Raw genomic sequence first — 15,892 nt, 5'->3', positions numbered from 1 at the left:
AAAAGTTAGAAAAATGTGAATACTTAACTTTATGGTACACATGTCGTTCATGTGATCAGTTGTAAAAAAAGAAAAAAGTAAAGAAGACAAGTAAATAAAAGTTTAAAAAGGAAAATTGTGTTTGACAGTTTATGTCTATGTGTATGATCTCAAAGAGATATATGGAGATGTATTCCAAAACACTCCAACATTTAAATAAAACAAAACAAATACTGCTCTCCATCTCAGTTTACTTATAGCTTGTAATAATCACAAGACTTCAGGACATTGGCTTGGTGTTTACACAAAATGGTAGCAGAGACAAGACAAGATAAACAGAAAAGAGCTTTTGTTTGAGTTTAGATAACCCAGTTTTTTTGCCTTTCGGGTGTTACAATCAAAACTTCATTCTAGACAATGCGCATGTATGTACTTTGGTTACAGAGGAACATATAGTGTAGATACTACCTAAAATAAGGAACTGTTGACATGCAGTATAACAGTGGTGCGGACTTCATTTAGTTTCACAAGACTGTTGCTATTTGGAGACTTCCAAAGCAACCATTATGTGTTGGAAAAACCTCTGTGTCATTCAGTGACATGGCCATAGTCAAATTTTGTTTAGTTTGGGATGGGATTCATTAATTGGTTATTTGAGTACGGCATATCTAGACAGTGAAAATGACAGTAGCATCAGTATAATGTCAAAGACAGATTAAAGGCATACAGCTACATTCATATTCCATACATACAGTCATTACAATATATATCATTACATATATCACATAATTATACAGTATATCACCACCCATCCTCCCTCAGTCATTGTGTTACTGTACATGCCAGTGGGATGGTGAATGTAATTCATTGTTTAACTTATTTGGAAATGGGATTAATTAACTTAAAACTTCAGAGATCAGAAGTCATGATGTATCCTTGTCATAGGGCATACATGTGGTTTTGAATTTTGATTCGCTTTGTTATCATTAGTAGAAAGCTACGTTAACATGCTGTTCTTGGGAAGCGAAAGGGGTTTCTAATATGTGACATGTGGCTTTAGTATTGTGAAATGTAGATGTGATTCAGAGAATAGAAAGTTTTAGTGAGAAACTAGAGACTAGAGATTGAAAGAGAAAAGTAGTCAGCAGGAGGTGTCTTTATTTGACCAGGGCTTGATGTATGAATATCTGTAGGCCGTTTACAATATCATAATGTAGTTTACTGTAATATTGACCTCAAGGTCAAAACAAAAGTTATAGGTAGGCAGAGCAGCAGAGCTGTGACTGGTACTACAGCGCCCCAGTGTGGTTAAACACCCCTCTCACAACCAAACCACTATGACTAGTGTGTACACTTTCCACAATTTTATGTACAGTTTTATTTAATTGTTGCTCCTCTAGCACTCTTAATCTGAAATCAGAGCAAGGCAGTAGACAAATGTACCCATCAGGAAAGGTAGAAAACTGATGGTAAAAAGGGATGAAGTGGATGTACTGTACATCTGTGCAATCATGTTGACCTTCATTTGACTCACAAACCTTTTACATGGTTGTGAAACAATCCTGAGCTGCTGGAGTGAAATCGGCCCCAAGAGCTACAAGCAATCAGAGTGCATTCCTCTGCCCTGCATACACACACACACACACACACAACCGATTAGTTTGTGGCTTGCAATGTGGTCTGATTTATCAGTAACTCATCATCAAACAAATGATTTATGCAAAACCACGTCTGTCAACCACGTCTTGCTCATAACTCAAGCCACATGGTGTGGAGAACAGTTTCTTAAAAATTTAAGCCATTACATGTAATTTCAAACCAATATGCAATAACCCTTTTGATATATTCCAAAAATAATACTGTTCCATATCTGCCTTTGTGTCAGAAAGAATAAAAATGGTGGATATATAAATTAAATTAGATCTACTTTATGGATGGTCTAAACCGACTGGATTTCGCATGGTGTATTGTTGCTTGTTAGCACCACCTGCTGCTCAACATGGGGTAACATGAACAAACGATGCCACCAGAAAGTATTATCACAGTACTATTATTTTATTTTCTAGGACCTCTGAGCACATCTTGATCAGTACTTTATAAAAACAATAAAGTTGTAGTAAATATTTTCATTCTGTGAGAAAAGAACTGACTGCCGTCCCGAGGCAAAAGCTCTAGGAGTAGCTTCCCGCCTCGAACAGTTTGATGACTATGGCCTCTTTGGGCTGCAGTGTCAGTGTGTCCAGAGAGGTAGATCCCATACGGTCCATTCCCGTGCTGGACACAAACACCCCGGCGTCCGGCAGACTGGGGGCCCAGGCCGGGTCCAGGGCGTGAGGCTCTGGCCCGATGTTGAGCAGAACTAGGAAGTGGACGCAACCCCAGGAGCGCAGGAAGGCCAAGATGGGGGGAGGTGAAGGAGAGGCGAGGGTGGAGTTGGAGGAGGAGAGGGAGGTGGTGTTGAAGGGGAGAAAGGTGAAGCTCCCATAGAGAAGGGCTTCTTCTTTGGCTCTGGAGCGACTGAGGGAGTTAAAGAGAGCTAAAGCTGAATGCTTTAACTTCTCCTTGTCCTGAGGGATGGATGGCAGAGATAGGTGTCAGAAAGTAAGTAGCAAGTAGCTAAGACAGGACAGATTTATTTAGGCGTTTCTAGAGGGACAAACTGTTTTATTTACTCACCACATGGGAATCTGATATTTCACTATCCTGCTCTCCTTCATGTGACCAGCCCATATTTAAAGATATATTCTGTATGGCAGAAAGGTTTTACTTGGTGATCAGAAACTTCAGAAATAGAAATTTTCATGGACTCAGGAAGTCAAGCGGCGACCTCACCTGTGTACGACTGATCTCTTCACCATACTGGACTGTGGGTGTTCCTGGCAGAGTCATCATCAACACCAGGAGTAATTTCCTCAAATCGTAGGACACTTTACCTCCAACCTGCCAAGAAGAGAAAACACACATCAGTTTAGCTACAATATCCTCCCTCCCTCAACCAAAACAATGGCCTATGAAGCGTCAGTATACTGACAGGTTGAGTAGACAAATATTTCTCAAACATCAGTATAATTACAATACAATACAATTCCATACTTTTCCAATAAGTAGGCTTTACATTAGGAAAATATGCAATATCATAAGACTGTAGTAGGGTAAACTTCAAATAATGCTTTTTACAATTGTGATGGTAAAATTATCCAATCAAGTCTGATCAGTGTTTGGTCTTTATTGCTTGAATATGAAGAATTTTGTTAGAAAATGAGATATCTGCCATTTGACAAAAGTGACACTTACTTGTACAAAATTATAGGGCAAAATGAAAACTAATTATGGTACTTTTCAAAAGGACAGTAAGCAACTTAACTCCTTGGTTGACACTTTTACTGACTGGATTCTCTACATTTTAGAGATACTGACTGATGGAATTCAGATAATTTTTGTTCCAAAATGGATATATAGTGTTTTTCAAAGGAACTCTTTATATATTGAATTATGTTCTGCATAGTTGTGAAAAGCACAACAAGGTTGGCATGCAGTACATACAGTCACCATGCCAATTATGCGAGTATGGTTTCAGACACAAGTGATTAGTCCCGCATGGAACTCACCGTCCAGCTGGGCCATATATCTCCTTCGGGTTTTTGCAGATGTGTCTCTACGGCAACAGCCACTTCCTGGGCAGACAGGAGGTGATGTGTACGTGGCAGAATTGACCTCATGACCACCTCAACCAATGTAACATTGATGGAGCTGGAGGTGTTGAGATTAGGAAGAAAATCCCTCGTCTGTTTCACCACCACAATCCTGAGGAGACGAATAAACACACACTTTCCAACAACTCCTGGGACTTTCTTTTTTTGAATGGAAAAATGTCTACATGTGCGGGACCACACAATACCTTTCCTCCTCCTCAATGCTGAACTCCTTGATAACATCTCTCCACTCCAATAGAGTCTGAAAAGCATATACCATGTTGGACTTTATTCAGGGAAACTGTGCTTGTGGGAAAATGCAAACCATTGATGAGCAGTTTACCTTTTCTGAATATGCTGCATCTGTGTCACAGATAGCAAACCCTGCCACACCCTGCTCCAACCAGAACCGGAGTGCATACTGTGGAAATTTAGGTATGTTGCATGTTTAAAGAAATCCAGTATCTCAGTCACATTTGATAGCATCTCATATCAATTCTACTTTACCTGCACTGTGGCTGAGAGTCCTGAGGGCACGTCTGTGTTATTCCCTTCTGTGTCCCGAAGCCCAAACAGATCCAGTTTGCAGAAGTCTAACACCACTTTGAGGCCTGCAGGTCAGGAGAACGACCAGTAATGAGCTCATTAAAAAAGGACCAGATCATGCAGGAAAGGTCCGAGGCCACCGAGCCAAGCCGCTTGCCAAAAACGAGTCCTTGGCTTTACTCACCTACTTTGCTGCTCTCTGTGAGCAGATGCTGGATCTGAGGCACCGTTCCCAAGCTTTCATCAATCACTGTGAGGTCTGAAGGAGATGCCTCCTTGTGAAACAGACCCTCCAGGATTAGGGTCCCTATACCCAGGGACTTGAGGTAGGAAAGATGCTCAGACACCACTTGAAAAAGATTCAACATGAAAGTAAAACTTACAAAACATTTCATCTCAAGGTGGATTTTGTTCATTTTTCAAAGCTAATGCATGCCATTTTAAAGAATAATACCAGTGGGTTTAAAAAAAAAGAAAAAAAAAAAGAGATTGATCGTCTATGTCTGGAGGTGGCTGGCTGCACACAGTCAGCATAGTTGGAGACATCAGGGCTTGTTTTCATACCTTCAGAGAAAGCCATTTGCAGCCATTCATTCTTGTAGAGTATGAAAAACAACTTAAACAGGCTTGAAAATTGTCCGAGCTAGATGAAGCCTTAATTTGGTTTTGTAAAAACTCCTGATTTATTGTTATTTCACTGTACTCCAGCTGAGTGTTTCCATATTAAAGCGTGAATTTCATTGCTCTGTTTACTGTCAATCATCTGACACCCACAGGAAGAAATGCAAGCCTCAAAAACATATGGCCTTACAAACTCTCAGCAGGTAATTTCGAGCTAGGTTAGGGGCTTTAACTCTAAAAGTCACCGGTATTGTCCTTTAATTATGCATTACTGCCAGTAGTTCAGTGTCCCCACAGCCTAGGCCGCTCACCCGTGATGCCCCCTGACCCCTCTGTCTGCGCGTCCATGAACAGCGCGGGCCGCAGCTGGTAGAACAGCGACTTCTGCCACCACTGCAGCGGCGTGGCGACCGGCCGAGGGCTCTTCACGATGATGGCTACGGAGGTGCCGAGCATGGCGAGCCAGGCCAGCCAGAACAGCAGCACCAGGCGTGACCGTACTTTTCTCCACCCCGGCCCCCCGGCAGCGGCCTCCAGCTCCGCCTTGGACATGGGCTGCCACGTTTGAACCGGCTCCGGGTCGGGCTCCGGGATCAGCAGCCGCGCCATCTCTGAGGCGCCCACACTGCCCGAGAGCCCGGGGCCTGCCGCCGCCGCCGCCACGCTGCCGTACCCGGGGTCTCCAGCGTTCAGGGGCATCCTGTCTGGCTGCAGGTGTGTGACAGGTGCACATATCAGTGAGTTTGAATTCAGTTAGGAAAAGCCCGCACACTCTGTTATAGCACGCAGAACTTGGCCAGGTTTCTCGGATGACATTCTGCATTTTAATTTCATGTCTAGGCGTTTTGTTTGTTTAATCTGTTTCCATACCGTGGAGTCTGTCTGTTCGACGGCATCTTTGTTAGTTTGCTCCATGGACCACCGAGAAGGGGACTGCAGATGGTAACAGAGCTTTTGGGTTTATCTTTCCTACACAAGTGCCCAGACACACACCATGCAGCTCTGCTGTGACCCCTGAATTTTCTGCCCAACCGCAACCTCTGATTTTAGCAGGTGTTTTAATTAATTCAATCAACTGATGCTTTGACTTGTTTCCCCGATATAGTGGTACTGACTTCCAGGGATTGGTCAGTTTTCCCATCTAGGCTGAGTAGGTTTTCTCTCAGATATTCTAACACACTTAAATTGGATCATAATTAAGGAGGAAAAATGTTTAACAGCATCATTTGCCAATGATGGTTATTTGGCTCATTGTATTATCTGGATGTGCAGAAAAACACCAGATTCAGGTCAATCTGATGTAAACAAGTAGAAACTTAATAGACCAAGGTGGGTTAGGACCAAGACTTGCATGCTACCTATCTAACAAACCATCACAAAATGTAGATTGCTGCATAATTTATAAACATTAGCCTGCTTATCTACCAACAGCACCCATACATTATCATTACTCACCCCAAAGATTTCTGTTAATTTCTTGCCTTCCTCTCTGGTCCTTTTCTCTTTATCCTCCTCTTCCTCCTTCACTTTCTCCACATGTGTTCTCAGCTGAGGAGTGCCGTCCTGAGATGATTATTTGAGTGATCTGACTTCTCTGAGTGTTCAGGAGTGAGGAGGTGAGAATGGCACTTTGTCCAATCAAAGCTTTGCTGAGTCAGTTAATACAGAGGTGCTGAGTCTCACTACAGCCTGGCAACACATTCTGGAGAACCCATGACTGCCAGAGCGAACACTCTAGCTAGGCTTCAATTTCCTTGAAGCCTCATCAAGGCCTAGAGAGCCTTGATGAGGCTTCAAGGAAATTTGGCCACACCTTTGGTAGCTCCTTTGACTTACAATAGCTTATTGTAATTTTTGGATTAATATTGATACTCCAGATAAAGTGATGATTTACATTTCTGTCACCTTTAAAGTGTCTTGACTTCCATGTGCTGAATGTCCTACACCCTGTGACTTTGAATGGGATGTACACTTTTAAAGCCAATTTCAAAAATTCAAGATTCAGTTTTATTGTATTCCATTAAAACACACCACTAATGTTTCTCTGGATATGGAGACAAAAACAAAAACAAATCTGCAAGGGAATGTCAACAAGAGAATTCTCAGAATGACTATCTCTGGGTGTCAGAAAGAAAAAGCGCAGTTCATCCAGTTGTAAAAGGAAAATATTTTACTAGAACTCTGTCACAGCAAATTGAATACAATGTCCACCTATCATTTTATAATATCTACAATTTTAAAGTTACAAAAATTGAACAAACCATACATTTAGTGAGCTCAATAAGGCTGCACAAATCTGGCAACTAGATACATGTTATGGACAGAAAAATAGCAAGAAAAACACTTTAAATTGCTCTGTGAAGCAACACATCACACATCCACTCTAAAGTGCAGAAAGGGTACATGTAATGAGGTATGTGTGCTAATTCTTGGAAACATCTCATCCCCTTACCCCTTCTATCTATCCCCTCCCTTTCCCCCCCCTCTCTCTTCCATTCATTATCCTTCTCTGTCTCTATCTCACTCTTTCTTATGCCATACATGTCTGCATCCTTGCTATAACAAGTAATTGCTATCCATCTCACCTTTGCTCCCTGACAGGATTGTGCAAACTAATTATTTACTGAGAGATACTGCATGCCATCATGACTCTCTGGCTTAATGCACGTGCGATGCACATGTGGAGCACATAACTTAAGACCTTGCGTTTTTTGCACCATGCTATATTGGTTTTGCATGATTTATTGCTTTAGAAGAACCGGTGTGAGATCCATTAGTTTTGCCTATGTACATACGGTATGTATACAGCATCAGCCACACATGTAAAATGAGCTGCCTTATACAGAAGCCTCTAGCATGGGGTAGATTTCTATCAGTATCTATCCAGGCACTGTATGGTTAAAATATTGTTATGAAAACACTTCTATTTTCTGTCAATATGAAATGACACTTTTGGAACATGTAATTCCAAAATTACTACAAACAAAGAGGGTAGCCTATTTGATACATGCATTTTAATCGACCAAAATGCTGATTAAAGACAAGTTTTGTGGCCATGCTGTGAAGAGAATATATTACATGAAGAATCATCATGAGCTTAGTGCTCATCTAAAAAGTAAACTCTCTTGTTCGAGCAGGTCACCATGGAGATGGTGAAGCCGATGATTCTGTTTCCATGGGAATGACTTTAGTTTGAATCCTCCTCCGATCCTTCAATGTCCTGAAATGCCACAATTCAGTGATGTTACTATCATCATATTCTCCATCCTACTTAAAGCCTTAAAAAGGAAATCAGCAGAAACTACTTTTGTGTGTTTGAACCAATACTTTTTGCGGGACAGGAGATACACTTTGCAGTCATTTTTCTCACTTTCTTACTGCTCACACAGTTACTGCTCTTTGGATTTACGGGGCAGTATTGATGAGTAAACGTTTTCAGGTTGAATTTAGGTGCTCATTATGCTTAGCAGTCCACACATCAGATCCTAGGGAAAGCTGTTTGTGCGAATGAAGTGAATTCATATCAGTTGGGGCAGATCTTCCATTGTCATCATTGCCTACATGTAATGGAATCTGAACCACGTGGCTTACCATTGACTCCTGAGCTCTGATAGGCATGATATGTTTCTGATATGCAGAGATGATACAGTCCCGCCTGCAAAGAGAGAAACAGAGGCAGTAGGTCAAACAGATTTCTGTTTTGATTCCCCAGAGGTAATTGCGCTGTAAACAGATCTGTGGTATTTTAGGCTCACTTGCTAGTGACGCCACCTCCTGGTGGTAGACCTGCTATATTTTCTGAGGCGAGGAATTTAATCACATACAAAAGGTCAGGGTCCTCATCTTTGGACCTCATCAGCTGGACGATTTCTGTGAAGGGAGACAGACAAAGCAATATGGCCATGGATTAGGGAAATGATTTTGACCTAAAGTGTAGTGTGTTTTGAATGTGTTTGAAATACTCTTCAGCAGCAAACCAACCTTCCACTTTGAGATCAATCAGTTGCTCCAGCGCTGCCTCCTGTTGCAGTGCCTCTTGTGACACCTGGGGGGCGCCAGGGAAGCAGACAATGATGATGCTGATGTTATCCAGGCTTCCCTATGGAGAGGGACGAAGTACAGTTGTGTCAGATAAGTTTGGAAGTAAGTGCTAAAATGGCAGTTGTAATTCACGTTCTTATGAAACAGACCTATTCATTGGTGTAAATATTAGTGGAGTGAGGCAAACATTTATCTGTCAGGTTGGATGATCTGATGGCTGGATTATTCCTTATGTGCTCACAAATGAGCATGGCAGTGTTGGGACAAGATGACCTTATTGATATGTTATGATGTCACAGTAACGGCTGATAAAAGACAATGATATTAATGATTTAGTATTATGTTATTGTGAATTCACAATAGTATGATTGAGGTGATTTAACAACTAACACTGACTTCAATCTGTGGCTCTGGGAAGATGAAGGTGTAAGGCTATTGTGAAGTCACTGCAGTGTCACAATGGAACAGTCAAACTGACTGACTGTTGTGATGTCACAGAGCTGAGGAATGACACTCACACTGTACTAGAACACACAGTCTTTCAGAAGGTAAGCCCTTTTGACTGAAATAAATAGAAGCCCTTCCCTGCCAGGATAAAGCCTCCCAGCTGGTGTGTGTTGAGCTGTAACATTGAGCTCCAGTCAACACACTCACATTCAGCTTTAATCCAGGCCCTGCATAGCCTTTCTTCTCTCCTATCCAATGTCCTGGCGTGGCCTAATACATCTATTTATAGGGCAGGCTATTCTCTGCTGGTACTTTACAAGGCACGTCAGCGTCCAGATGTACAGTTGTACGTAATAACAGCATTAGAAGACCTGTAGGAAAAATCTGGTTACGTAACCACAATCAGCGTAACCCAGAGGGCTCCACAGATAGATCCTGCATGGAGTACATCCACCCACCTGCCCCTCTTGATGTAAAGCTGCCATTCATAAATCCATATGCTGTACTGTTCTGTGTCTTACTAGGAAATCCACTGAGTGGAGTTCAGAATAATGGGAAGGATTTGTGGTCAGCTAAGACCAGAGAGTGTTAATACTGTATGTAGGTGTTTGGCCTAAAGGCACAATTTGAAAATTCACGTATGATATTTTGATATTTATAATCATGAATTTCCCAAAAACAGATACTGTAAAACCAATTCTCTAGTGAAGTTATGCTGATATACAGTCTGGAACTGCTTCACTGACAATTAATAGAACACTTTGTGGACACATAGCTTTATCAGTTCTAAGTTTTGAATTAGTTGTAAGTTTTGAATTGGTTCTAAGTTCTGAATCAAAATGATGTTTCCTTATGTCCACAAAGTAATCAGGTCACAGGACCTTTTTGATCTTTTGGTCTTTATGGATTTGTACATGGGTACATGGGTAAGTAGTTTTTATGCTGCAGGACCCATGCTAAATCTTTATCTTGTTCCTCATTATATTTGAATAAACATTGGCAAAATATTGCAGTATGTCTCCCATTCCAGTGACCCTTACTGATTTGAATATTTGAATGCTGAATTTGAGTGGTATTTCCCTTTAATTGCCGAATTAACCACCAAAATGTTAATCATACGAAGGTTAAAATGTATCTGTGTCAATATGCTCATGAGCTCAACTGATTTGTTTAACCTGAGAATCTTTCATCAAAAAGTTTAACTATGGTGATTCTCACAAATCCTCAAATGAAGTGAATGATGTGCTTATGGAAACATTTTCTTCTCTTTTTTTTTTGTGCAGCAACCTTACTGATGTAACGGTGGTGACGTCTCACCTTATAGAGGCAGAGATCAATGACCTGGGCACAAATATCTCTCAGGTCATCGCACACCTGCAGACGGCTGCGCACAAAGGCACACAGTTCCTCATTACCAATGGCGTCCCACACACCATCACATGCCAAAATCAGGAACTCATCTTCAGGTGTCCTCTCCATCTGGTACACCTCTGGCTCCGGTGACACCAGCTGTTCTGTCTGCGGTCTCCAATCCACCTCCTTGAAGTCAAAGTCCCCCAAAGCTCTGGAAACGGCCAGAGAACCATTGACTCTGTGCAGGGTCACCGAGCCCCCAGCGTTCTGGATGCGTTCTTTCTCTCTGGGGTTGGAAGGCTTGTGGTCCTCTGTGTAGAAAACCACCTGGCCGTTACGGCAGAGCAGGGTGCGGGAGTCTCCGCAGTTGATAAAGTAAATGTGGCGCTTCGAAAGCAGGACGGCTGCTGCAGTGGAGCCGCTGCGGTCCCAGCTTTCCCGGCGAGCCAGTTTGTGCATGTGGCGATCGATGTCCAGGAACCCTGTGCGGATCCCCTCCTTCACCTGCTCGGGGTCTTCCTCTGCTTTCACACAACCTGTGGGCAAAGAGGGAGATGGTATGGAGGGGAGTTCTCTTGCAAGCTTGGCAATTTGGGTATTTGATTCATAAGCCTGATTTGAAACATTTGGCTTTGAGATAGTTTTACACCTTACTATATCGTTTCTGACTTGGCAATTTAGTTTGAGACTGCCTTGGAAAATGCCTGGCTCCACCATGTAAGTAGGTTTATACATACTGCAAGGCCAGAGTAGTTAAACATGCATTGCAGGCAGGAAAGATCACCTGTTATTAGAATGATACAGCAGCTCAATGTAACAACATCACCAACTCAGCGCTACTTACTGTGCTAAAATACAGTTTACTGAAGAATACAATCTGCAACTAGATTACAGCTTTTCATAATTTATGTAAATCATGATAGTTTATCTTTTCTCAGATGGCTTACCAATCCATTCACCACTCTAACCATAGTACTAAGTGGGAACTTGACATCTGAATGGTGAATGGCAGTGGCTGTGTGTTGTTTTGGTCCAGGGCCTCTGACCCACTCTTGAACAGCCCTTTGTTACTGTGCTCACTGCTCTAAACAAAAATGTTCACCATGATATCCACAGTCCTTGTTTTGAAATTGGTGGATGGGTAATGTGATGCACATTTTATTGTATGTATTTATGTATGTAACACATACAGTATGACATGTTATTTATCTAAAGTAATCTCACCCATGAACCTGAATATGTAGACATGCTTGTTTAAGCTTTTATTAATCTGCTCTTCATCAGCTACTTTTATGCACTTTGCGTTCATAAATCAAGTCTATGCACTATCCAAAGATCTACCTGTAAAACAACGAAGTATAGTGCTTAATTTTGTTGCCAACAAGTGTTAATTAAATGAAACCCCAGCCAATGAGTGGTCTTAATGACAACACCCCACATTGGTAGGAAATGCATGAAACATCATGGGAATACAGTATTGTGAGTATGTTTTCAGTTTAAATACTTACTTTGTGACATGCCAAATGGGTTTTTTCCTTACCCCCACCTCCAAAAAACCAATGAATACATTGAATTAATCTAATTAATCAGTAATCATTCTGTCCAATACCTGTAGCCAGGATCTGATCCAGCAGGTTCCTGGAGCAGTACTGTGCCACGGTGGTCCCCGCATGTCCATCAAACACAGCAAAGTAGCCCCACTCTGCCAGCTCTCCTGCTAGCTGGGGCATGCAGGTGTGGGCATCCTCCATTTGAGCCCTCCAGCCCTGCATGCTGGCCACAGCATAGTTCAGCCCACACTGGGAACCCCCCTCTGTCACGTTCTTCTCCAAGATAGGACGGTCCAGGTAAGGGCTATGCATGGTGTCATCGTCATCTATTTCGTCCTCCTCCTCAGACCCTTTTTCCCTGGGCCCCCCTTTGAAGAAGAAGGTGACCATCTTCTCCGTCTCTTTGACCAGCTGGCGGAGGAAGGAGGGCACCTCCACATTACTCGCGCGCCTGGCCTTCTTCATTGCCCCACGGAGTCTGCGCTCAAGCTTCTTGCCTGACCTGGCAGCAGCCCGTCTCCTCCTGGTGCCCCTCCTCCGGTCCTGTGTTTTCCGCAACAGGTCCAGTGCAACAGTTAGGCTGTGGCACTCCAAGCAGGTAAAAACAAAATTGGTGCCTTTCAGTGATCTGATGTAATTTAATTATCCTTTTATGTGGAAAATTGGATTGGTTCTCTATTAAAAATGAACAAGGCCATTTTCCTCTTTGTATTCCTAGCCTGTTGGTGGAGTCAGATAATCCTTCTGCCTCTGTCCTTTTGTGTGATGACAAGATGTGTTGTGAATCTATGCTGTGTCTTCTTTCCTGTCTTCCTCTGTCTCACTCTGTTTCTTTCTCTGTGTCCCTCCCACTCTGCTGTGCCTATCCTGTATTTGCCCTGTGCTTCTATTGGCCCAGCTATTTCTGTTGACTTATCCCCCCACACTGCCCCTCCTCCTGCTGCTTTCCTTGTCCATCTCTCACTCCCTCTATCTTTATTATGCTGCTGGCTAATCGCCCAGCTTTGGAGGCAGCCTGGATTAGCTGTGTATGCCCACATGTATGGATTATGAGCATGTTAGCATTTCATAACAACACAGAGGATTCCCTTAGCCAATAGTATTTGTCTCTCTGGGTGTTATATCTGTGATACATTTTAAAAGCAATCTTTTATCCAAGCAATGACTTAATTTTTTGCTCCCACACTTACTCTGACACTAATTCAACTGTTACCAGCAAACCTTACCTTACCTTAAGGTGTATGTGACGTGCTGATTCCCTGTTGTCCCAACATCACAGTTCTGTATCTTAAGCTTATTGGCTGCTGTGTATTTGGAGCGCCTGACCCGGTTTAGATTTCTGGTGGCCTAGTAGTTTAAAGTCCTATATGTGGGTCCTGTCCCACTAAGTAGGCCTAAACCTTTTATAGGCTGATGTTGGTCTCTACCTGGTCACAAGCAGCATTTCAGAGGTTATTTATTTACCTTTATTTATCCAGGCAGCGCCCTGCCTCACACTCACTCAGCTACAGGTTAACTCCATCTGAAAAGTTGCCTTTTTAGAGATATGCAAATATTTTTATTTTTTTTATCTCTCAGCAGCAAAATCTATGAGTTCATGCATGTATGCATGGATGCATGTTTTGGACACAAATTGGGCTAATTATAACCTATTTTTGGGAATGTGGTCAAGTTGACCCTATCTGAAATGAAAGAGTGACCTTGTTAGTTTTCTCCCTCAACCATGATCCCAACAGCTTCCAGCAGGATTTAGAGACAGTGTTAGTCATCAGTTAGCTAGCTACACACTGCCCCCTGCCATCAGTGTTTCACAGTGACTCCACTTCCCATCATGACAAAGCAGCAAGTCAAGTTGATTCTCTATATTATTTAAACTCTGTCTATTCAGCCTCCATGTCTAATTTTTGTGTGATTTGTTTGTCAGATTATGCTTTGTGGAAATATGGCCATGTGTGTTACTCCTATTTTATTCCACTATACAGTATTTACTAAATTATTCATTTTTAGCTTTAATTTCCATTTTCATATATATACAGTATATTTCATATTTCTCATGTGTGTGTCTGTATGGACTTATGCATGAAATATATTGATAAAACAAGCAAAACATGTTGGGGTACTGTAGCTCATGGCAGAGCATGGACCTGGGTGGGGCTACAGTATATACTGCCCAATGCCATGAGGCAATCTTCAAACGCCCCTTCTCTGTGTGTATATTGTTTGTGTGCATGCTTTGGTAATGACCTACTATTCCTTCTGTTACAGCATGTCTGAGTGCACAAAAGGACATGCATTTGTAATGACTTATGATTCCTTTTATTACGGCAGCAGTAATGCAAATCCCTATAATATTCTAAGGTGAACTGACATGAGGGAGAGAGGGAGAGACAGACGCATGAGATTAATATTACTTGTAAATGAGAGATGACAACAGACACAGGGACACACACACTTTCCTCCCTTTGCTATACCCTACAGTACTCCGCTGCAGTCGTAATGATGCTAGACAAGAGAGAGGAGGAGAGAGAGGGAGGGGTGGGGGAATAGGAGCGAGCGGTAGAGGGAGGTAGGGAGGGGCTGCTGAGTGATGGAGAGGAGGGAGGGTGCACAGTGACGGAGTGAGAGGCAGCGAGAGAGCTGCGCAGCAGAGGACCAAGACACAGAGGGAGGGGGAGGAAGAGAGAGAGGGAGGGAGAGAGAGAGCAGTATATCCACAGGACGAGAGTGCCGGCAAGAGAAAGGGGGGGGCTTCCAGACTGGACGGGCCCAGCGATGCCTTGATGGAGCATGGGCCAGGTTTTAGGATTCTCCCACTGCCGTGAGTCTGCTATTGTTTTGCTCTCTGTCTGTCTGTCTGTCTGCCTGTCTCTCTGTCTATATCTGTCTGGGTGTCTGCATTTATTTATCTGTCTGTAACATCCTCATATATATTCCAGCTCAGCATCTTTTCTTGCTAACTGCTGTGAGCATCGTATGTGTTAGCCCCCCCCTTCCTCCCTTCCTCCTCTCCATTCCTCTCTCTCCTGCTCTTACCGTTGATAAACACATGGTTGAATGGATGGATGCGGTGCTGGAGTGGACCTATCTTGTCTCCCATTGATTTGCAGATGTTTGTATGGCTGAGTGTATATGCAGGCTTTGTATATGTGTGTGTTTACAGGCAGGCATGTCAAGACTTTACCATGAAGGGAGGTTGTACTCTAAAAGGCTCTGTTGTTGCTTTCACGTCTCTGTGTTCTCCACAGTTATAATTATAGTGGTTTATTATTATGTGTGTGTGTATGTGTGTGCTTGTATATGTGCAGAAAGGAATATGCTGTATGGGTTGATTTATTAGCTAATCTCAGGCTGGCTATCTAATGTAGTGAAGGCCTTTACTCCTGGCAGCATAGCACTGTAAGAAATTGCATGTGCAAGCCTATGTAATGTGAAATTGATGTACACATAGTATACTGTATAGTGTATACTGACATGTAATGTTTTTAGGTTAAGGTTTATTTTTATTTCTCTTAAGATAAAAGTAAACCTTATATTCACATTGTAAGTATATTTGTTTCATTTACCTGGAGCGATTTGAATTCTGTGTAAAATATGATTGAGCAGTCTGTGTAAAGTGCTCTGTTAAGTGGCTTGACTTCAAATAAAGCAGAGTAAGCTATTATA

General features: G+C 42.4%; 2 protein-coding genes across 2 annotated transcripts; both read right to left on the bottom strand.

Annotated features, from left to right (window-relative positions):
- Nucleotides 1–2,150: 2,150 nt before the first annotated feature.
- On the bottom strand, nucleotides 2,151–5,537 carry LOC139907728 (amino acid transporter heavy chain SLC3A2). The gene is made up of 8 exons (XM_071894223.2): nucleotides 5,150–5,537; nucleotides 4,402–4,566; nucleotides 4,179–4,282; nucleotides 4,015–4,092; nucleotides 3,878–3,933; nucleotides 3,588–3,783; nucleotides 2,812–2,919; nucleotides 2,151–2,546 (listed from the first exon to the last, which is right to left on the bottom strand). The coding sequence occupies exons 1-8, from the start codon at nucleotides 5,535–5,537 to the stop codon at nucleotides 2,151–2,153; spliced, it is 1,491 nt and encodes a 496-aa protein (XP_071750324.2).
- Nucleotides 5,538–8,025: 2,488 nt separating this feature from the next.
- On the bottom strand, nucleotides 8,026–12,694 carry ppm1na (protein phosphatase, Mg2+/Mn2+ dependent, 1Na (putative)). The gene is made up of 6 exons (XM_071927626.1): nucleotides 12,289–12,694; nucleotides 10,644–11,215; nucleotides 8,820–8,937; nucleotides 8,594–8,708; nucleotides 8,430–8,493; nucleotides 8,026–8,058 (listed from the first exon to the last, which is right to left on the bottom strand). Exons 1-6 carry the CDS (start codon nucleotides 12,692–12,694, stop codon nucleotides 8,026–8,028), a joined length of 1,308 nt encoding a protein of 435 aa, XP_071783727.1.
- Nucleotides 12,695–15,892: the final 3,198 nt, after the last annotated feature.

The sequence above is a fragment of the Centroberyx gerrardi genome, chromosome 6 (assembly GCF_048128805.1).
Source record: "Centroberyx gerrardi isolate f3 chromosome 6, fCenGer3.hap1.cur.20231027, whole genome shotgun sequence".
In the NCBI taxonomy this organism is placed as follows: Eukaryota; Metazoa; Chordata; class Actinopteri; order Beryciformes; family Berycidae; genus Centroberyx; species Centroberyx gerrardi.
The sequence above is the reverse complement of the archived record's forward strand: the minus strand, read 5'-3'. Positions and strand labels throughout refer to the sequence as shown.

Excerpts from the sequence above, each read along its gene's own strand:
- LOC139907728 (XM_071894223.2), bottom strand. The coding sequence starts at position 5,537 with ATGCCCCTGAACGCTGGAGACCCCGGGTACGGCAGCGTGGCGGCGGCG. Across the intron at positions 3,934-4,014 it reads ATGCAGCATATTCAGAAAAG|ACTCTATTGGAGTGGAGAGA; the intron begins GTAAACTGCTCA and ends TATGCTTTTCAG. Across the intron at positions 2,547-2,811 it reads AAGAGATCAGTCGTACACAG|GACAAGGAGAAGTTAAAGCA; the intron begins GTGAGGTCGCCG and ends TCCATCCCTCAG.
- ppm1na (XM_071927626.1), bottom strand. The coding sequence starts at position 12,694 with ATGAAGAAGGCCAGGCGCGCGAGTAATGTGGAGGTGCCCTCCTTCCTC. Across the intron at positions 8,938-10,643 it reads TTGATCTCTGCCTCTATAAG|GGAAGCCTGGATAACATCAG; the intron begins GTGAGACGTCAC and ends CCCTCTCCATAG. Across the intron at positions 8,709-8,819 it reads GATTGATCTCAAAGTGGAAG|AAATCGTCCAGCTGATGAGG; the intron begins GTTGGTTTGCTG and ends CTCCCTTCACAG.